The 23,835-nt window shown below is 37.1% G+C and overlaps 1 protein-coding gene across 2 annotated transcripts in view; it reads left to right on the plus strand.

Annotated features, from left to right (window-relative positions):
* rcan1b (regulator of calcineurin 1b) overlaps positions 1–23,149 on the plus strand; it is a 36,621-nt gene extending 13,472 nt beyond the window's left edge. The window contains exons 1-4 of one of the 2 annotated variants that reach the window (XM_079812358.1): positions 7,868–8,204; positions 10,655–10,828; positions 13,763–13,922; positions 21,977–23,029. In XM_079812358.1, the coding sequence (XP_079668484.1) occupies positions 8,118–8,204; positions 10,655–10,828; positions 13,763–13,922; positions 21,977–22,146 (591 nt within the window). In that variant the 5' untranslated portion in view covers positions 7,868–8,117 and the 3' untranslated portion in view covers positions 22,147–23,029. Of the gene's footprint in view, positions 1–7,867; positions 8,205–10,654; positions 10,829–13,762; positions 13,923–21,976 lie in introns of those variants that run through there. The other variant, XM_079812357.1, reaches the window with a different exon arrangement.
* Positions 23,150–23,835: the final 686 nt, after the last annotated feature.

Below are 23,835 nucleotides of genomic sequence, written 5' to 3' on the forward strand. Positions count from 1 at the left end.
TTTTCTTTTTCAGATGATAAGCACATGATACTCTCATTTAAGAGTGAGCTGGTCATTTTTCATCTAACAAGAACAGTGATTTATACAAATTTTACCATTGCTTTTTTGTACATGTTTGAGATGCTGTACCGTGTTCAGCTCCTTAACTACAACACGTGTGAAGAGAAGCCGTGTTGTGGCTATCCTTGTGTATGTAACACATTCTGAATAGCCATTTTCTATCTTGCGGGTCTGCCATTTAAAGACATCGTTCATCCAGAAATGAAAATCGTCGTCATTTCCTCACCCTAGACTCGTATGTGTTTCTCTCTTCTGAATCTGCAGAGCAGCAAAGAAGGACATGGCGTGAAATTAATCCATAAGTCTTCTGACGTGACATGATCACTATTATCTTGCTACAGCTGTCTCATATTTGTCTCATAATTCTGTTACTTTCCTGATTATTATGCTGAAGTTGCTTTGAACAAAGCACTATAAAAATAAAGGTGACTTGACATGATTTTGTGTGATGGACAGAAAAATCAAGCCTTTATTAATACTCAAATTTGATCATTTGAAGGCTGTGTTGCCATATTTGATGTAGTTATTTGAGTGATGAATGATGATTTTATAAAATACAGTAAAATGTGTAAAAATAGGGAAATATTATTCCAGTGTAAATCAGCTGTTCTCTATGTGAATATATAACAGGGTTACCAACTCTCACGCATTCGGCGTGAGACACACCTTAACAATTTTTCAATTAAATAAATGTTCTATATTTTAGTTCAATAATATTTATTGAATATTTTGAGGAGATCTTTTGCTACTAAGTACTATTTGTGCAATAATTATTGTCAATTAATGACTATTTCAAATATTTTTCTTCTAATATTTGTATTATTTATATTACAATTAGTGTAGTAATTAAGGTTAAAATAGAGAATTCCAATGCAAAGCAGCAAATTAGAGTCATTTTGTGGCTGGAAAAATAATAATTTTCATTTGTAATGCCATTACCCACCAGGTGCCTTTATTAATAATTATAATAAATATACATGTATCTAATCAAGTTGCTCAAAAAAGTATTGCAGATCATAACTGCTTACTTATTTTTAGGTTTTGCATTTGAATAAATATTTGGACATGGGCAAACACTAGATTTCTTTATATGTGAAATTTTAAAACTTGAATAACTTACATCCTTATATTTTTAATGATACTTATACAAGCACACACAAGTGAATATTAATGAATGCGAGCACAAATAATTTAACCCAAGAAACGTTTATTTAAAGGCAAACTTATTTTTTGTTATGTACAGTATATATACATATGAATACTGAATCAAGATTGAAATTGATATTTGTGCCAATCACCCCCCCCCCCCCCCCCCCCCCAAAAAAAAAATATATATATATCTCACTACAACCTGAATTTAAAAGTTGGCAACCCTGATAAAGTAAAGTGTAATTTATATCCTGTGATTTAAAGCTGAATTTATCATCAGTCTTCAGTGTCACATGATCCTTCACAAATCATTCTCATTTTTTGATTATCAAACATTTATGATTATCAGTGTTGAAAACCGTTTCAGATTTTTGTGGAAACTGTGATACATTTTTATTTGCAGTTCTGGCAGTGTACATGTTATGGTTAAATATTAGACATTTCGGGTCACTTCTTCTGTGTCTGCAGTGGAAACGTCTGCCTGGCTGATGTTTGACCAGCAGAACTAAACACTACCGTACTCATTTAAATCGTCTTAATCATTATTAAAGAGCCAGCAAAGCACCAGTGAGAATACCAGGACCATTCCTCTCGCTGGGGAAATGTTTAAGCTGGTCTGGGCTATGGCTGAGCGCACATGTGACCCAGCTTTGGTCCCGGGATTGACTCTTTTCCTCCAGTGCAGCTCCGTAAACCTCTTTCACACCAGGTGACTGTATGTTTGATGTGAGCTTTGAAGCTAATGCACAGATGGTGCGTTCACCCTATGGTCACATATGACATGAAATACTTCTCCAGTTGATGCATTTAAAGCCGGACAGTGAGTACCTACAGTACGCAGAATGTATTTACACATTTAATATGATTATAAATGAGGTAAATACACATATATTACAACTAGACAATCTTTGCTGTAGGGCTTGAGAAAACGCATGGATTAGAAAGTAGATTTAATACCTTGAAGTTTGAAGGAAGAACAGACAGATTTGACTGTATTCTGGGTGGTTGCTATGGAATTAATAGGGTGTTGCTATGCAGTAGCTGGGTGATCTGGCTGTTGCAAGGGTGGTTTCTATGCAGTTGCTGGGTGTTCTGGGTGGTTGCTATGCAGTGGCTTTGTGTTCTGGGTGATTTTCTAGGGTGTCGCTGGGTGTTCTGGTGGTTGCTATGCAGTTGCTGGGTGTTCTGGGTGGTTGCTATGCAGTTGCTGTGTGTTCTGGGTGATTTTCTAGGGTGTCGCTGGGTGTTCTGGTGGTTACTCTACAGTTGCTGGGAGTTCTGGGTGGTTGCTATGCAGTTGCTGTGCGTTCTGGGTGATTTTCTAGGGTGTCGCTGGGTGTTCTGGTGGTTGCTTGGTGGTTACTCTGCAGTTGCTAGGGTGTTCTAGGTGGTTGCTATGCAGTTGCTGGGTGTTCTGGGTGGTTGCTATGCAGTTTCTGTGTGTTCTGGGGGATTTTCTAGGGTGTCGCTGGGTGTTCTGGGTGGTTGCTTGGTGATTACTCTGCAGTTTCTGGGTGGTTGCTATGCAGTTGCTGGGTGTTCTGGGTGGTTGCTATGCAGTTGCTGGGTGTTCTGGGTGATTTTCTAGGGTGTCGCTGGGTGTTCTGGTGGTTGTTTGGTGATTTACTCTGGAGTTGCTAGGGTGTTCTGGGTGGTTCCTAAGAGGCTGCCATGCAGTTCCTGTGTATTCTGTGTAGTTGCTAGGAAGCTGCTATGCAGTTGCTGGGTGTTCTGGATGTTGCTAGGGTGTTGCTGTGCAGTTGCTGGATGTTTTGGTTTGTTTGCTAGGAGGTTAATATGCAGTTACTTGGGTGTTCTGTGTGATTGCTACAGTGTTGGTGGGTGTTCAGGTTGTTGCTAAGTGGTAACTCTGCAGTTGCTAGGGTGTTCTAAGTGGTTACTAGGAGGCTGCTATGCAGTTGCTGGGTGTTCTGGATTTTGCTAGGGTGTTGCTATGCAGCTGCTGAGTGTTTTGTGTAATTGCTACAGTGTTGCTGAGTGTTCTGGTTGGTGTTTAGGTGGTTACTCTGCAGTTGCTGGGTGTTATGGGTGGTTGCTAGGTGGTTACTATGCAGTTGCTTGGGTGTTCTAGGTGGTTACTAAGTGGTTATTCTGCAGTTGCTAAGGTGTTTTAGGTGGTTGCTAGGAGGTTAATATGCAGTTACTTGGGTGTTCTGTGTGATTGCTACGGTGTTGCTGGGTGTTCTGGTTGTTGCTAAGTGGTAACTCTGCAGTTGCTACTTGCTAGGGTGTTCTGAGTGTTTACTAGGAGGCTGCTATGCAGTTGCTGGGTGTTCTGGATGTTGCTAGGGTGTTGCTGTGCAGCTGATGGGTGTTTTGGGTGATTACTAGGGTGTTGCTAGGTTTTCTGGTGGTGGTTACTCTGCAGTTGCTGGGTGTTCTGCATGTTGCTAGGGTGTTGCTATGCAGCTGCTGGGTGTTTTGGGTGATTGCCTGGGTGTTGCTGGGTGTTCTGGTGGTGTTTAGGTGGTTACTCTGCAGTTAATGAGTGTTATGGGTGGTTGCTAGGTGGTTACTATGCAGCTGCTTGGGTGTTCTGGGTGATTGTTAGGTGGTTGTTAGGTAGTTACTCTACAGTTGCTAGGGTGTTCTGGGTGGTTGCTATGCAGTTGCTAGGTGTTCTGGATGTTGCTAGGAGGCTGCTATGCAGTTGCTGAGTGTTCTGAATGGTTGCTAAGTGGTTACTATGCAATTGCTTGGGTGTTCTGGATGTTGTTAGGAGGCTGCTAGGGTGTTGCTGGGTGTTATGGTGGTTGCTAGGTTGTTACAATGCCGTTGCTAGGGTGTCCTGGGTGGTTGCTAGGAGGCTGCTATGCAGTTGCTGGGTGTTCTGGATGTTGCTAGAGGTTGCTATGTAGTTGCTATGTGTTCTGGGTGGTTGCTATGGGATTACTATGCGGTTGCTAAAGTGCTCTGGTTTGTTGCTAGGGTGTTGCTATGTGGTTGCTAAGGTAATCTGGGTGATTTAAATAGAATATCAATGTTTAGGCTTTCTATTTCTGTTATTTAAAGCCCTGGCATTTAAAGTAGCTTAAGGGTCCATATACATTTATGGGGCTACTGTAGATAATATGTAAATCACTCATATGTTACATCATCGTGCGCTTTTGTGCAGCTGGATATAAATATCCTCTGGGGGCTTATGTGTACCACTGGTTACATATCAGCACAACTATCCGCTGTGTCACCTCCACTTGTCTTTGCATAACACCCATCTAGTGTCTGCTTCCCTTTGCATTTTTTCCATCGCCTTATATCGGTTTCATATTTCCATTTTTCCATTGAGTCAGAGATGCACTGTTCTTCCACAATACACACGCGATGCATGTACACAAACGGGTGTAATCTTTAAACAGGTAAGACTTGTGGGTTACTGTCTAACCATGCAGTCTTTGCCATCAACACATTTACACACAAACAAGTTCACCGCAGTCAGCTTGTTTTTGTGTTGTTGCTGTTTGGTGTTCCCACGGTCATTAAAAACCTGGAAATGTTTGGGGATTTTAAAACTGTGTTGGAATAATCAATGTCAAAAGTCATGGAAATTTCTGTGGAAAGTTGTTCAAAAACCAGTTTGTGTTTGTGAGGGAAACTTTGAGTCAGTTTTGGTTAATGAATCACATGAACCAGCAAATTGTTATGAATCAAAATGTATGTGGTTGCTAGGGTGTTCTGAGTGGTTGCTAGGTTGGTCCTATGCAGTTGCTAGGGACAGGGCCGTAACCACCATAGACATTGAGGGGAACAACCCCCCCCCCCAAAAAAAAAAATTAGAAATGGCCAAAATGTCCCCCCAAAATGTGAAATTCTTGCACTGCTCTCCTGTACTCCATTACGCAGCGCTCTGTATGTTAGGATGACAAAAAGGTTTAAAAGTTACATTTTTAATCTGGTCTAAAAGCGCTCGTCAATGTCAAAATGACTGAGATGGCCAATCAAATCAAAGTAGGCGGGGTTTGCGTTCTCTTTTGGCTCTTCACACAGACGAGCGCGTCAATCTATCGCTTAATGTCATTACGGGTACTCTATATCTTTCCGGTGAAATTACAAAACAAAATGCAGACAAACGTGTCCATGCTCTTAATATAAAATTATTGAACATCTTTGATTTTAATGAAGAAAAAAAAAACGATATTAGGCCGGATTAGAACCTGTAACCTTCGACAAGGTTTATAAAACTTCTACCACCAGACCACTAAGGAATTCGGATATTAACTGCGGATCTATTTAGGGCTGTGCAATATGGACAGAATAATCATATTGCAATTATTATTATTATTATTATTATTTTTTTATGAATATTGCAATTGTGATTTTATTTGCGATTCTGGCAATTGTTTTTGCTTTTTCAAACATGCCAGAGCACAAGAAGTGCATAACAACACATTTCACAATGAAATAACAAAGTATTAACAGCTTGATAAACAAAACTGTAATAAACTGTGGCGTAGCAAAAGTGTTTTTATTCACTAATAACATTTGTTTATTAGCAATATTTGCAATATTTGTTTGGTTGACAGATTATTTTTCATATTAATTTTGACAGCATTAAAGTTCTGAATATAATTTAAATATGTTGCTTTGGAATTATATTCATTGTGAAATGTGATAAATCTTAAATGAATTATTCATTCTGCAAGTGGGTGGTGAAAAAAAAATTCCAGATAATTGTCTAAAGTTTGCTTTGGCATTAGTGGCAATGTAAAAGCTAATGCATTAGTGGCAATATAAAAGCTAATGCATTAGTGGCAATATAAAAGCTAATGCATTAGTGGCAATATAAAAGCTAATTATTCAAGGGTGTAGTTTTGGTACAGTAGTCATTTCCCTTCAGAGATGCATTAATAAAATGCATTTCCCTCAGCCATCGCTTGTAAAGTCATCGCTCTCAGTTCTTTCCGTAAAGAAACCTGCACTGCATGATGTGTCTGCGTGAGACTGTTGCTTGCTTTCTACTTCAACAACTTTACTTAATTATTATTATTTTTTTTAAGTCTATGACAAACGTGTGCTGCTCATGTTGCACTGAACTGTATTTTTCTTTTTGAAGTGATTCCAATCATATTTCAAGCCATTCAAACCCATCATGGTGAACAGTGTGCATCTGAAGTGTCTCAGCTGAAGGAAATAATACATTATTTATCGGCTTTAATATATCGGCCAAATGTTCTTATCGGGCCGATACCGATATGATGGCCGATATATCATGCATTGTTTCCGTGCGAACGGACCCTATCTAAATAACAGCAAATGTAACTCAAAACACCCTAATGTTACTCGACTGATGAAAAAAAAAAAAGAAGAAACAAAACTATTTAAATGAAATATAATCATATGTGATGAATCGCGCAGGGATTTATGGGAATGTCTTTTTACAATTTTTTTTCACTATAAATTATGTGGTAACTCATAGGTTTTACTTGCAAAAACCATAAACTCGATGGTAATTTACAGTAAAATGACATATAATGTGACGATAAACCATTCACAGTTTTTAGGGATGCCCTATACATGTGTGTGTGTGTGTGTGTGTGTATATATGGCCGCCATATCGGTATCGGCCGGTATATGTTAATTTTTAATGTTGTCATTATCGGCCCGATACGAAAAAAGCCGATAAATAATTTATTATTTTATTTTAACCATATGCATTTTGATTCTTTATATGCAAGTATGTTGTCCAATGACTTTTTTGCATTATTTAGGCATTGCTTTATTTATTTGTAATGCAGCAGTTTTTTTTTTTAAATAAGGAAAGTGGGCATAGTTTAAAATTTATTTTAAATCTTAGACTGGTTCAAACTATAGGCTATACTGTACTGTATATGTTTGATTTGTGTTGATTTAAGTGTTTGGGACATGACTTTTAATGCTGAGACTTGCTTGTTTTTGTAATGAGGCTCTCAAAAATTATAAAAATTTGGATTTAGATTTATCGACCGATATATCGGTTATCGGTATTGGCCAAAATTATTAATATCGGTGCATCCCTAATGGTAAGTTTACTAACAGTTACAAATGATAAGGTTTTTACTGTGGCATTTTTGCCTGAAAAAGTTGCACGATTTGAGGGAATAAAAAAAAACAAAATTTTTTTGATTTTAATGTGGTTTAAAAAAATCCAGGTTTGCTTGTTTGTAGAATGTGATGAAGTTTTGTGATATTAATATGGCTTTAAAATGACTAAATATTACAAATTAAAAACAAAATAACAAACATTACTACAGTGATATTTTACTGTAAAATAAAAATGATGATAAAATATAATAATATATTAAAAATAAATGGCAAGATTAATTTTAATTTCCTCATTGTCAAAAGCTTCTTCTTTGTTCATTATGAGTATGGGAAGATGGTTGGCTGGCGCATGTTCGTTCTTGAAAATACATTTTATTTCTAGTGGAGAGCCATGGATTAATAGTCTGATTGTTGTGAAATAGTTTTGGTATATCAGGTGCAGACAAGGTGAGACTTTGTGCATTGTCACATTGTACAGTAATGATGTTAGAAAGTGCATGACATGGAGACGCTGGGATGGAAAGGTGAGAGACAATAGGATTGCCTACATGGAAACATGCTGAAGGGTGAGAACGAGGATGTTAGACTGAGTGATGTCATGAGTTTCCAGTTCCTCATTAGGATTAGTCAGCAACAAGGAATGAGAGACAGAGAGAAATGAAAGGAGGAGCTGAAGGAGAGAGAGAGAGAGGCGGTCCTCAGCAGTATCAGCTGAACTATAAGCAGCAGCAGATAAACCTGCGAGTAAAGCCGTGACCTCGCAGCACTGCTAGAAACTTCTGCTTCTCTCAAGCATTTGATCTGGAACGTTGGAAATCCCAATAGAGGCGTTTTGCATTGTAATTTGCACGTTCTTCTGAAACTGAATTATGCATCTTAAGACTACAAAGTGCAACAACTTGTGCCTGGTGGCCACACCCGTGGACCTTGAGATATTCAGTCGGACACAGATTCGGGTAAGACTGACCGTGACCGACGAGCTTTATTTATTGTCATTTACGTTGCATTTCTCGTTCAGGTTCTGCTGCGAATTTTGCACTTAAACTGTTTTTAGTCTCCCGCGAGCTTACAGATTTAGTTTCTTTCGTTGCTTAAACTAACCTGATCATGTTAATCTGCTGCTCCACAGTTCTTCTGTTCCCAGCTGTCCTGCTTTTGATGGCCTGTTTGGTTTAGAGACAAGATTCAACAACAGGATTAGAGGCGTCAAGCTTGAAACAGAACCTTTTGTTTTTCGAGTTTTGGGTTAGAACGATTTTTTAAAGAATCTCATCTTTTATTCCGCTAGGATGCATTCAATTGATGCATATGATGTTAGAAAAGATTCTTTCAAATTAAATTCTGTCCTTTTGATTTTAATATTAATTCCGAAATCCTGTTTTCAACTGATAATAATCATAAATGTGTCTTGAGCATCAAATCCTCATATCAGAATGATTAGTGAAGGGTCATGTGACATTGAAGACTGGAGTAATTATGATAAAATCAGATACGAGTTACACTTTACTATATATTCATATAGAAAACAGCTGATTTACATTGTATTGTAATAATATTTCACAATTTTTACTGTATTTTTTATCAAATAAATGCAGCCTTGGTGAGCAATATTTTAAAACTGACCCCAAATTTTACAGTACAGTAAAATATAGCTATTATCGGGGTTCAAGGCAAGCACTTTAAGGCCTTTAAGCCAATGCGTAAGTAACATGTTTTATTTAGCAAGCATGTTAGATTATAGATTTACAGCCAATACGGGCAATTTACTAAGGAAATATGTTTTTTAAAAGCTTTTTAACAGATATAGCGACACCTATGGTCCGATCTCCATAAAAGTTTGCCTGCTTGTTTAGAATCATTTGTCACATGAGTTTTCGTTCGGGATTTATAGGCTTTTGAGTATATTTTGCCACGCCCCTTTTCTAAATTACCTTGTTATAGCTATCCAAAGGGTAACATTATAATTTTTTTTGATAATTATTGACCTAGAGAGTCCAGAGAATTGACTGTAGAGGTTTTATTGGTTGAGTGAAAAGCCAAGGACTAGTTCGCAAAATGTTCTGAAAAATGTAACAAAGCAGTGGTTCTTAATAATAATAATTGGTTACATTTTATATAGCGCTTTTCTGGGTACTCTTGAGGCAAAGTTGCTCAGAATAAGGAGATCTAACATATGATATGAATATCATGTGTATGTGCAAAACGCTGCGTAATATTACAACCGTTTACACACTAAATTGCAATATCGCAATATAGTGCCCGATTTCTTTCAAATTTCTCACAGATCTCTAGGGCCTTGAGTCAAACATGTCCACTGAGTTTCGTTCCAATCGGCCTCCATTAACCTTGTCTAATAGATGCTCAAACTTCATGGGCCAATGGCAGCCATGTTTTTTAAGATACAATCATGGCCCCTTGTCAGTTTTCAAGTAAATCGGACTAACGGTTAGGTGGTTATAGCCATTTTCGTGTTTTTTTCCTGTTATAGCGCCAACAAGTGGCCAATCGCCTCAATCTTTTTGACGTGACCAAAGATTGAGCCTATACATACATGTACCAAGTTTGGCGAAAATATCTCATTCTGTTCAAGAGTTCTAGCTATTTTAGTCAAAATGGCTCCGCCCACTTCGTACGTTTTGGTGCCCTTAGCAACAGTGAGTCGATTTTCCGCATAATTATTGATATTCAGATTCCAGAGAATCTTTCTGCATTGGTTTGGTTCCGATCAGGCGAGAAACCTTGGACTAGTTCGCAAAAGTAGGGTTTTTATTTTTCGACAAAATTCAAAATGGTGGATTCCAATTGGACGACAAACGGTCTTATGAGCAGTTTCATGTTTTTTATTGCTGTAGTGCCCCCTATTGGCCAATCGGGTCATTCCTTGTCAATCTCTCCCCAAATTGAGACCTACCATCTGGCCAAGTTTCAAGTCTCTCTCTAGGCCTTACGGTTTGGTGCTTGAACCCCTAAAAATACAGAACAGTAGCTGGACCTCATTCATGAATCTCCAGCTGAATGAATTTCTATCTAAATCATTCTTTGAGCCCAATATTTATACACTCCTCAAATCGAATGTTCGCAGGCAGGTGTGTTGCACACATGATATAATACAAATAAAAGAGAAAAACATCCTGCAAACTGCTGTAGCTAGCAGAAAAATCCAATATTTGGTGTGATGACAGAAACGTTACTCATTGAATCTTGAATTCAATTGATTTCTTGTGTGCTACAGCACATCAGTGCCATAAATGATTTTCATTCTCATTTTAATGATTGAGGTTCTTAGTCATCCTTCCATACATGATGTTCGCAACCCTCTTGAGTAAATTGCATTGTTTATGATTGTCTTGTTTCATCTCCGTCCCGTTTTATTTGACATGTTTTTTCCCCTCTTTTGCATCCTCAGGAGCAGTTTGAGGCTTTGTTCCGTGCGTTTGATCCAGGCACCTCGTTCCAGTTCTTCAGGAGCTTCAGACGGGTTCGGATCAACTTCACCGATGCTTTAGCGGCAGCCGAGGCCCGAGTCAAACTCCATAAGAGTGACTTCAATGGAAAGGAGATGCGTCTGTATTTCGCTCAGGTAATAACCATTACAAAGATGTATGGTGGTGCCACGGCACAATGATTTATGCATTTTTTTTTGACACAATGATGACATCTGATTATTATCATGGTATCATATTTTTATACCATAGTATTATAGAGCTGCATGATTAATCGTTAAAGGATAGTTCAAATATAGGTGGGATATAAACACTGATGTCTACAGAAGCGATCAAAATAAAGTAAATCTCCTTTTGAAAGTAACTTGACACTTCAAATAAAGTTTGTATCGATTGCATTGTTACACCAGTAGGTGGCGACAAGTGACTGTTAAAAATGTGTCATTCATTCAAGAGATTTGTTCAAAAACACTGATTCATCCAGTAATGAAACAAGTGAAGTCTTTATGAGTGAGTCACTGAATCATTCATTCAAGAGATCCGTTCAAAAACACTGATTCATCCAGTAATGAAACAAGTGAAGTCTTTATGAGTGAGTCATTGAATCATTCATTCAAGACATTCGTTCAAAAACACTGATTCATCCAGTAATGAAACAAGTGGAGTCTTTATGAGTGAGTCATTGAATCATTCATTCAAGAGATTCGCTCAAAAGCGCTGTTTCATCCAGTAATGAAACAAGTGAAGTCTTTATGAGTGAGTCATTGAATCATTCATTCAAGAGATTCATTCAAAAACACTGATTCATCCAGTAATGAAACAAGTGAAGTCTTTATGAGTGAGTCATTGAATCATTCATTCAAGACATTCGTTCAAAAACACTGATTCATCCAGTAATGAAACAAGTGAAGCCTTTATGAGTGAGTCATTGAATCCTTCATTCAAGAGATTCGCTCAAAAGCGCTGTTTCATCCAGTAATGAAACAAGTGAAGTCTTTATGAGTGAGTCATTGAATCATTCATTCAAGAGAATCGCTCAAAACCGCTGATTCATCCAGTAATGAAACAAGTGAAGTCTTTATGAGTGAGTCATTGAATGATTCATTCAAGAGATTCGTTCACAAACACTGATTCATCCAGTAATGAAACAGAAACAAGTGAAGTCTTTATGAGTGAGTCATTGAATCATTCATTCAAGAGATTTGTTCAAAAACACTGATTCATCCAGTAATGAAACAAGTGAAGTCTTTATGAGTGAGTCACTGAATCATTCATTCAAGAGATTCGTTCACAAACACTGATTCATCCAGTAATGAAACAAGTGAAGTCTTTATGAGTGAGTCACTGAATCATTCATTCAAGAGATTCGTTCACAAACACTGATTCATCCAGTAATGAAACAAGTGAAGTCTTTATGAGTGAGTCATTGAATCATTCATTCAAGAGATTTGTTCAAAAACACTGATTCATCCAGTAATGAAACAAGTGAAGCCTTTATGAGTGAGTCATTGAATCATTCACTCAAGAGATTTGCTCAAAAACACTGATTCATCCAGTAATGAAACAAGTGAAGTCTTTATGAGTGAGTCACTGAATCATTCATTCAAGAGATTCGTTCACAAACACTGATTCATCCAGTAATGAAACAAGTGAAGTCTTTATGAGTGAGTCATTGAATCATTCATTCAAGAGATTTGCTCAAAAACACTGATTCATCCAGTAATGAAACAAGTGAAGTCTTTATGAGTGAGTCATTGAATCATTCACTCAAGAGATTTGTTCAAAAACACTGATTCATCCAGTAGTGAAACAAGTGAAGCCTTTATGAGGGAGTCATTGAATCATTCATTCAAGAGATTTGTTCAAAAGCGCTGATTCATCCAGTAATGAACCAAGTGAAGTCTTTATGAGTGAGTCATTGAATCATTCATTCAAAAGATTTATTCAAAAACGCTGATTCACCCAGTAATGAAACAAATGAAGTCTTTATGAGTGAGTCATTGAATCATTCACTCCGGATTTGTTCAAAAATGCTGATTCATCCAGTAATGAAACAAGTGAAGTCCTTATAAGTGAGTCATTGAATCATTCATTCAAAAGATTCGCTCAAAAACGCTGATTCTCCAGTAATGAAACAAGTGACGTCTTCATGAGTGAGTCATTGAATCATTCATTCAAGAGATTTGTTCAAAAACACTGATTCATCCAGTAATGAAACAAGTGAAGTCTTTATGAGTGAGTCATTGAATCATTCATTCAAGAGATTTGCTCAAAAACACTGATTCATCCAGTAATGAAACAAGTGAAGTCTTTATGAGTGAGTCATTGAATCATTCACTCAAGAGATTTGTTCAAAAACACTGATTCATCCAGTAGTGAAACAAGTGAAGCCTTTATGAGGGAGTCATTGAATCATTCATTCAAGAGATTTGTTCAAAAGCGCTGATTCATCCAGTAATGAACCAAGTGAAGTCTTTATGAGTGAGTCATTGAATCATTCATTCAAAAGATTTATTCAAAAACGCTGATTCACCCAGTAATGAAACAAATGAAGTCTTTATGAGTGAGTCATTGAATCATTCACTTGAGATTTGTTCAAAAATGCTGATTCATCCAGTAATGAAACAAGTGAAGTCCTTATGAGTGAGTCATTGAATCATTCATTCAAAAGATTCGCTCAAAAACGCTGATTCTCCAGTAATGAAACAAGTGACGTCTTCATGAGTGAGTCATTGAATCATTCATTCAAGAGATTAATAAATAATGATTAATTAATAATGCTTAAAACATTTATTGCCCTCGTACATTACCAAGTGAGACTTCAATGGTATTTTGACCACTGGTTTCCATTTCGGAAATCTGAACACCTTATGCAAATAGGATAGAAACGCCCTGGTAATCTGGTTTAGCTTTGTGGGTTCCTGAACACATAACACTAGGTCATGGGTTTGACTCTCATGAAATGCATGATCTGATAAAATGTATATCTGTAATGCAATACAAGTCACAATGGCATAAATATGCATAAATGTAAATACAGCTTTCTCCTTTCTTTCTCTTTTTCTGTACAGTCGGTGCATATCGGCAGTCCTCGCCTCGAGCCTCCTAAACCAGAGAAGCAGTTCCTCATCTCCCCGCCGGCGTCGCCCCCTGTAGGCTGGGCACAGTCGCAGGACGCTATGCCCGTCCTCAACTACGACCTGCTGTGTGCTGTGTCTAAACTAGGACCAGGTATAACCTATTTACCTCTTTACCATGGGATACTTTGAGACTGAAGAGTGCTGCACTGTATATATCAACAACATGCATTTATTCGGCAAGGATGCATTAAATTGATCAAAAGTAAAGACATTTATAATGTTACAAATGAATCAAATAATGCTGTTCTTATGAACTTTGTGTTCATCAAAGAATCCTGAACAATCACATGTATTACAAAATTATGACGCGGCAGTTTTCAACATTGATAATTATCAGAAATGCATCAAATCCTCATATGAGAATGATTAGTGAAGGATCATGTGACACTGAAGAATGATGATAAATTCAGCTTTGATCACAGGATATAAATCACACTTTACTATATATTCACATAGAGAACAGTTGATTTACACTGGAGTAATATTTCACTATTTTTACTGTATTTTTGATCAAATAAATGCAACCTTGGTGAACTTCTTTCAAAAACATTAAATAATCTATATTAAGCAGCCACAATTATGCTAATCCACAATAATACTTAAGGTTTTTGAACAGAGATGTGTGTCTACAGTGTGTGTAAACAACCAGCCTATTATGGTTAAAATCCCATCCAGTAATGAAACAAGTGAAGTCTTTATGAGTGAGTCATTGAATCATTCACTCAAGAGATTTGTTAAAAAACGCGGATACATCCAGTACTGAAACAAGTGAAGTCTTTATGTGGGAGTCATTGAATCATTCACTCAAGAGATTCGCTCAAAAGCGCTGATTCATCCAGTAATTAAACAAGTGAAGTCTTCATGAGTGAGTCATTGAATCATTGATTCAAGAGATTCGCTCAAAAGCGCTGATTCATCCAGTAATTAAACAAGTGAAGTCTTATGAGTGAGTCATTGAATCATTCACTCAAGAGATTTGTTAAAAAACGCGGATTCATCCAGTAATGAAACAAGTGAAGTCTTTATGAGTGAGTCATTGAATCATTCATTCAAGAGATTTGTTAAAAAACGCGGATTCATCCAGTAATGAAACAAGTGAAGTCTTTATGAGTGAGTCATTGAATCATTCATTCAAGAGATTTGTTAAAAAACGCGGATTCATCCAGTAATGAAACAAGTGAAGTCTTTATGAGTGAGTCATTGAATCATTCATTCAAGAGATTTGTTAAAAAACGCGGATTCATCCAGTAATGAAACAAGTGAAGTCTTTATGAGTGAGTCATTGAATCATTGATTCAAGAGATTCGCTCAAAAGCGCTGATTCATCCAGTAATTAAACAAGTAAAGTCTTTATGAGTGAGTCATTGAATCATTCATTCAAGAGATTTGTTAAAAAACGCGGATTCATCCAGTAATTAAACAAGTAAAGTCTTTATGAGTGAGTCATTGAATCATTCATTCAAGAGAATGAGTAGTAGTGTCCACAGTGTGTGTAAACAACCAGCCTATTATGGTAAAAATCCACCCACTCCTTTTTTTATATGTCTCTCTAAACGAGCAGTTCCAGACCCCCCCCACCCCAACTCTTACATAAGCCCCGCCCATGACTGGTGACAATCTGCCTTATTTTCATAGATCCCGCACTGAGTGAGCCGAATCTCGGTGTAGGAGATTATGACAATATATGCAAATCCATAAGTTGAATCAACTTAACTCTACAACAACTGCATACATGTATCCACCAACCATTCAGGAAAGTCCAGTTGCATTCTAATGGCCCTATCATACACCCGGCGCAATGCGTGTTTTTTTGCTAATTTCAGCACGACACAGTTCTCATTTTCATGTCCTGCGTCACGTTGTTTAAATATCAAATGCACTGGCGCATCTGTTCACCCATGGGCATCTGGTCTGAAAACCAGGTGTGTTCAGGAGCATTGTTGCTATTTTGAGTCAATAGCGCAGTATTTTTTGTGCTATTTAAAGGGTGTGTTAGTAATATGTGCCTACAGGCGGGTGCACAATGCTCGTACACTCTGCTTATTACACACACAGGGACGCGCAGCACACACACACACGTTTAAATATAAAAAATAAAATGTTTCCTCTCTGGAGAAGCCTTCAGTCTTTCCACTCGCATGTAAATCAGTGTTTCCCAAAGATTAGAAACTAATTTGTGGTGGGGGGCGGGCGGGGGCAGGGGTTTGGTGGGGTATTTGGGGTTGGTGATTGGCACAAATAGCGATTTCGATCTGGATTCAGTATCAATTCATAGCCTACTGTACATATAAGGAAACATAAGTTTGCTTTTTAGGTCTATTTTAAACTTTTATTGGGTTAAATTATATTCGCTCGCATTCATTAATATTCACTTATGTGTGCTTATATAAGTATCATTAAAAATATTAGGATGTAAGTTATTAATATTTTTAAATTTCACATTGTGCACTAGTGTTTGATCATGTCTAAATATTTATTCAAATGCAAAACCTAAAAATAAATAAGCAGTTATGATCTGCAATACTTCTGCAACTAGATGCATGTATATTTATTAAAGAGCCATACAGGCACCCATAGTGGGTAAACCATGGCATTACAAATGAAATGTATTATTTTTCCAGCCACATAAGGACTCTAATTTGCGTCTTTGCATTGGAATTCTGTATTTTAACCTTAATTACTACACTAATTGTAATATAAATAAGAAAAATATTAGAAGAAAAATATTTTAATTCATTAAATGGACCATAATTATTGCACAAATAGTATTTAGTATCAAAAGATCTTCTCAAAATATTCAATAAATATTATTAAACTAAAATATAGAACATTTATTTAATGGAAAAATAGTTAAGGTGTATAGTCACATTTGACCATCAATGAGTGTGAGTGTGACCAATTAGTAAGGAATACCTGAGGGCTAAATACAAGAAAAATATTAACAATGTTGCATCTCCATCACTCTTCATAATAAAATGATACTGTAAATATGGTTGACGTAATAATCAATGCACACTATACTGTACTGTTTAACAAAAATTGGCAGGTTTGACAATTTGAGAGCGAGAGATGCGCGTGAATAACAGAGAGACGGGGGGAGAGCAGGGAAAGGAAATGCAACTGAAAGAATACGCTGCGTGTTTTAAATAGCGTTAAAAAGAAAAAGAATAATGACACGCCATATGTGACGGCCGGTGTTGATTCTGTGGCACACCGCCACAAATTAGTCTATGTGTGGGAAACACTGTAAATAGTGAATCCTCAAATGGCTTTTAAAGGGAAAGGGAGATGAGACTCTGATTGGTTTATTGGACTTTACGCCCAAAACACACCCATGACTCATTAAGAGACGAGGGACAACCCTTTTGGACCATACGCCAGGCGCGCCAATCGGTTTTGCCGTCGTTAAACTAGCAAAAGTGGATTCAAACACGCTCTAAATGCTCCTGCGCCATGTGCTCATGTCGTAAAAATAGGGCCCTTAAAGTTGTATCTTCTTCCCGAGTCTCTCCATCAGTGTTCCGGTTTGAACATGTAAGGCTGAACACCGTTTGTGACATTTTAGCTGCATGACATTCTCCAGTTTTGTTGTTGCTGGAGTGTCCGAAGCACGAGTTGTAAAGGCTTCGCCCTCTTCTGGAAAGGGGGCGAGGAGCAACAGCTCATTTGCGTTTAAAGGGACACGCACAAAAACTGCGTGTTTTTGCTCACACCCAAATAGCGCTGTAATCAACCAAAGAAAATCTTGGTCGACTAAAGTCCTGAAATTTGCGACTAAAAATCAACTAAAAGTGACGTTAGGAAAAAAAAAAGTTAAATGAATTAGCTGCGCACTGTGCGCAGTACTTGGTAGCCTTGTTGTCTGCCTAAATTAATTATAAAAAAACATAAAAACTAGTAGGCTATTTGCAGTATATTAAATAGTTTTCGAGCTGATTATTTTGCACTGAAATGAGTCTGACACACGAGTCTGTCGGCTCTGACAGCATCACGTGCACCTGCGCAATATCATAGCCTATGACTTCCGAAAATATAGTACTATGTTGTTAACTAGTGATATCATCACAAGAACTTTTGAGGAATATGCAACATAATTTAGACAATTGTTTTTGTCATAAGTATTATAAAAACATATATACTATATACATATATAAAAATGATATACACTATAATTTCAGCCGCTCTGTGCAGCTCGAACATAGGATTAGCTCAGCTTCGCGGCTGAGACACGAATAGACTATTAACTTAAAGCTTTTACTCTTAAACACAAAAGGCACGTCCACTTTAATAAAAAAGGCATATTTATTAAACAAACCAGATCAAGAGCAGAAATGAAGTGCATAACTGAAAAATAAAGCATAGGCTCAAAACGAATACAAACAGTGGGATACAAACCAAATAAAAAACATTGAAATATGGCAATTCTGAAATGTTCATATAGCCTACTCAAAACAGACGGGGCAACCTAACGCAGACAAGATAGCTTACCGTTTTTAGGTGATATGACATGTTTGTCGAGCTTTGATATGCAAACTGTTGCTTGCAAAATTTGCATTCGTCTTTTTTCCCCATTTTCAAATTTTTTTTTAAATGCTGCCACACTGCCTATGTCTTTGTTGCCATGGTAGAAGAGGACTGACTAAGAAAACGCTCACAGTTAAATAAATAATTTACAGCAAAGTATAGCCTAACGTTACTTCAATCTGTCTCTTTTCTCCAGTGGGTTGAGCTAATCCAAAATAAGTAAAAACAAGGGGGGTGTTCTGAAGACAGACTGTTACCTGTGAAACAGAGGTGCTCTGAAAACACCCCCATTAGCAATTAGTGCTTTCCACCTGATCAAATGAACGGGGCAAAAAATCGACCAATCAGAATTTTGGTCGAGCCAGAACGCATCGACTAATAATCGACTAATCGACTGGGAGATTACAGCCCTACACCCAAATAGGGGCAAATTTGACAAGTTATAATAAATGATCTGTGTGGACACATTCTGATGATTTCACAGACATTCTGGGGACAACTGAGACTTACATCTTGTGAAAGGGGACTTTAACGGAAGAAATTATGTGTTTTTCCTAAAGAGGACCTATTATGCCCTTTTATAAAGTTTTTTTTATAAAGTCTTGATGTTGTTTTTGGGCACTTGAACAGGTGCTTGAATGTTGATTATTTTCCTCATATTCTCCATTGTTGCGGCTCCTCTCTTCCCAGTCTGTCAGTAACGCTCTGTTCAGTTCCTAGTCTCTATGAAGCCCCTCCTTCTGAAAAGCACACTTTGCTCTGATTGGTCAGCTGGACCAGTGTGTTGCGATTGGTCAAGTGCTTCGAGTGTGTTTAGGAAATGTCCCGCCCCTTACCATAACCGCCTAACTAACTCAACCAGGCCACGCCCCTTTATTCCGCGAGTGAATCGTTTAAGCTCTGCAGCATATTTAGATTTTTTTAGAGAATAAGGCATATCTGAATTTAAAAGAGCGTCCTACCCACATACATTGGAGTAAATTGATAAAAAATGTCTCATTTTACATTCCACTGAAATATTGCATATATTATATTGTATTTATTCACAATTTTATGATAAACATATATAAAAAGTCATATTTTGATTTATTTTTTAATTAATTTGTAATTTAAAAATCTATAATTTTTAATCTGTTTGGTCTTCTTCCCTTCAAGGTGTCAGTAAACAGGGGAAAAATAATTTTCTTGATATCGCCTTCCAAAAAAAAGTTATTGAGATCAATCTGTGCAAACTATCTAATAACTCCTGCTCATCTGCATTGATTTCCCATAGCCGCTGGGAAATCGAAAAGAAGGCTCCGCCTCCTCAACTTTGTAAAGGGAGATCTCGGGCTCTGATTGGTCTAGAAGCATGATCGACATGTCTATAGAGAGCTGAGATACTCAGCTTTTTTGACGTATGACGCAATACGCGATGACGTCATCAAAAATCGCAACTAACAAAGACGATCAAAACTAAGGATAATAAGAGTATTTGTCTGCATCACATGTTTTGATCTGGACATCGGTGACATATTAGAGTGTCGTTTGGCCATGCATGCTCACAGACATGTGAAAATGGTCTCATTTTGAAGAAAACAACCGAAGGAACGAGCTGAAATAGGGTTTGAGGCTATTAGCTCCACAACACGTTATTGATCCGAACAGGAATATGACTGATGTTCAAAGGAGTCATTTCCATATTCGTGATTCTTTTGATAATAGCGTTACTGTAAAGTGTTGGATCTGTGAAATAAACTAGTGATATTCTTGAGCTTAAGAGCTTTCATTTGATATATGACTTGTCTATTTTTGGTGAGATTGTGTGATATAAATATGAAATGTAATATTATTCATATGATTTTCTCAAGGAGGGGTCATTGCGGGGGGGGTCAAATTCAGACCGTATTATCTTTTTCTATGTAACATAAATGCAAAAGTGATTGGGTTATCAAGAAAGCTCAGGTTCTAATCTTTCAAACGAAACCATATATGTCTAGTTTTGTGCTGTACAACTTATAGATTTTTTCAAATGATTATAATGATGCAATATTGGACCCACGGGTGGGTCGGTGGGGGGGTGCAGAGCTGAATCATTGAAATATTGTGACGTGTTGGTTCCCTTACAGGGCTCTAGAGTGCGACCAAAATTTGTAAGGGTGCGACTAAAATTTTTCCCAGGTCGCACCGGTGCACCTAACATCCTCTCCACGAACGAAGCGTTTGTTCTCCTTTGATGGAACTCTCCATAGATATATATACGTAGATGCCTCATTAGCGTCTGTTTCTATGGGCCGCTATACGTGGAGCGGTCGAATGAGTCATCTATGTATATATTTCTATGGAACTCTCATGGTTGGATCATATCGTGGTCTAAACCACCAATCAGAGACAGATATACTTAACCTAGTCAGCGTCACTACTGTGATTGTGCATTATATTATATTCCAAAAATAATCTCTTTGAGAACAATATTTGCTGATATTTCTACTGTCCTACCTGAAAAGCTAACGTTAGTATCATTGTTAATTTGTTTTGTCTGGCTCTTTGAAAAAAACGTTCAACCACTTTTAATCCTGCTGTGATCTACCCGTAATAATTCATAATTTCATTATAGCATTTGTTTCAGCTGGCACAATTTTGTTAAAAAATATAAACATCTATAGGCTACCATAGCCCACAATAGCCTATCAGTAATGTTACCACATAATTATGACAATCATCAAAGCGTGATATGTATAGCAGGCAGAGGAAATTAAAAAATCTGTTGTATTGAAATTGTATTTCATTGTTTATTATTTCATTATCTTTTAAAATAATTTTTAACACTTTGTTAAAAACTGTAGTTTTAAAATAGTAATGTTAAAAGCCTTGTTTCCTGTGATTTTAATCCCTGTGTAAATACATATATTATGTTGTTCTTTACATAATATGTAAGAATGTATATGGTGTATGATAAAAAAGTGACCTTGAAATTATGGCGTCAATGGATTAGTTCACTTTTAAATGAACTTTTGCTGATGAAAAATGAAAATTAAGGCTTTGGATGAAAACATTCCAGGGTTTTTCTCCATATAATGGACTTCAATGGGCTCCAAACGGTTCAAGGTCCAAATGACAGTTTCAGTGCAGCTTCAAAGGGCTTTAAACAATAACAGACGATAAATAAGAGTCTTATCTATAGCCAAACCATCAGTTTCTGCGAGAAACCGAGCAGTATTTATGCTATTATTTTACCTCTTATCAGACGAATGCAATCGTCTCTGAGCTCCGACATAACTTCCGCTAAGTGAGGTCAAAATACGAGCGTGGTCATAGATGTATCGATAGTAGATGCCTCATTCTACAGATCCGTGCAGGCGCTAATGAGGCATCTACGTATACATCTATGACCATGATCTAATTTGACCTAACTTGCCGGAAGTTATGGCGGAGCTCAGAGACGATTGCATTCGTCTGTTAAGAGGTAAAATAATAGCATAAATACTGCTCGGTTTCTCGCAGAAACTGATGGTTTGGCTAGAATTTTCATTTTTGGGTGAACTAACCATTTAAGACTACAATGGAGGCTTCTCGTGCTCAAACAGCAACATTACACACTAAAGACCGACCTTTAACATGACATTACGTGTGTGTTTGCAGGTGAGCAGTACGAGCTCCACACCGGAACCACCAACACGCCCAGCGTCATCGTGCACGTGTGTGAGGACGACAGCTCCGGGGATGAGGAGGACATAGCAGAGGCCAAACGCGAGCGACCCAAGATCATCCAGACCCGTCGCCCAGACTATGTCCCGTCCATTAACCAGTGAGCGGGTCGTTTCGTCTTCACGACCAACACAGGAATAACTAGGAAACGTGCAGTCATGCAGTTTGTCATCCTCACCACCGGGGACGGTGGCGAGCGTCAAATCCTCTTCCTAGTTAGCGAGGAAGTCGACCATCCTCATAATCTCGCGTTTCATTTCTTAACATCCATCTCCGATGGAGTCAGGGACTTGGGAGAGTTTCTCTCGTCTTACGAATGTCATTATTTGCTTGACGTCACAACTGTGTATTTTACTAAACCGAGAGAAGAGAGATGGGGAAAACGCGAGATGGCATGTCTAGCACAAACATACGTGTCTGAAGTGTGTGTCATTCGGGGCCACTAACATGTACTCGTCGTCATTATCATGTATCGTCTCTGCGTTTTAGTCAGTTAAGCACTCGTACAGTCTTTGAAAAGTCATTATTATTGTTGCTGAAGTTCTTCGCGAGCTCCTCCAAGTATTATGCACTTTAAAAATAGAGCCTTATAATGTGGTAAACTGACAACAACACGAATACTTGTCTTTGTATATTGAGCGCAACTGTGAACGCATTCTTTTTTCCGGCCGGGTAACGCAAGTATTTTTCATTTTCTCCATTTTCTGATCTGAAGGTATTTGAACATTGGGGAAAAAATAAAGTGCGCTTAATCTGTGCACTTCAAATCTGTTACTAGGGAATGAACTTCTCAACCCATGAATTATTGTGAATGTACGGAGGAGGGAAAAAATATGAGATGGGAGGAAATATTATATGTGCTTTTGCGTTCTCTCGCGAATAACACCAATGTTTTCGAATGAAAAAAAAAAGGGAAAAATATTGTTTTCCTCCAATCTCAACTTTTTTCCATCACGATGTTCCTTTAGGGAAGGACATAATTGCATTAAAAATCAATAAAATTAAAAATAATGACTCAGTATGAATAAAATATTTTATTTCTACATGCTGCCAATTTATAGTCATCATAATCTTTTACTTCATTCATACAAGCAGCCAATTATTTATAAAAAATATTAATTAAAATAAAGAAAAATAATTGGCTGCATGTGTAAATAAAATAAAATATTGACTATAAAAATAAATCAATAAAATATTAAATATAAATTAATGGTTACATGTGTAAATTAAATAAAATATAAATGATTGGCTGCATGTATAAATAAAGTAAAATATTGACTTATATTTAAGAAATAAAATATTAAATATAAGTCATTGGCATTGACTATAAAAAATTGGCTGCATGTATCAAATAAAATACATTTATCAGATGCAAATGTATAAAATAGTTTTGAGTCTAGTAAGTCATTCGCGGCTTATTTGAACCAGTTTTGTTATGATTCCCATTTCCATAATACACTCTAAAAATTATAATTTTTCTTAAGATTTACGCATTTCAGTCACACTGTAAAAAAAATTCAGGTCTCCAATTGAAAATCTTCTAGTGAGCGATCACATCTACATTTTTCAGTTGGCCAAATTGAATTTCTGTGAATTGCTGCAATTTAATTCAATTAAAATTCAAGAAATTAAATTTGATGTGATCGCTCACTAGAAGATTTTCAATTGGAGACCTGATTTTTTTGTAAGAGTAAAATTCCATCAAATTGAATCGAATGGACCTTACATATTTAAACAATCCTTAATAAATTATTCAATTAAAATGTGTAAGGATTATTCAGTGAAATCTGATG

This window comes from Gobio gobio (assembly GCF_949357685.1).
Source record: "Gobio gobio genome assembly, chromosome: 3".
NCBI classification, from domain to species: Eukaryota; Metazoa; Chordata; class Actinopteri; order Cypriniformes; family Gobionidae; genus Gobio; species Gobio gobio.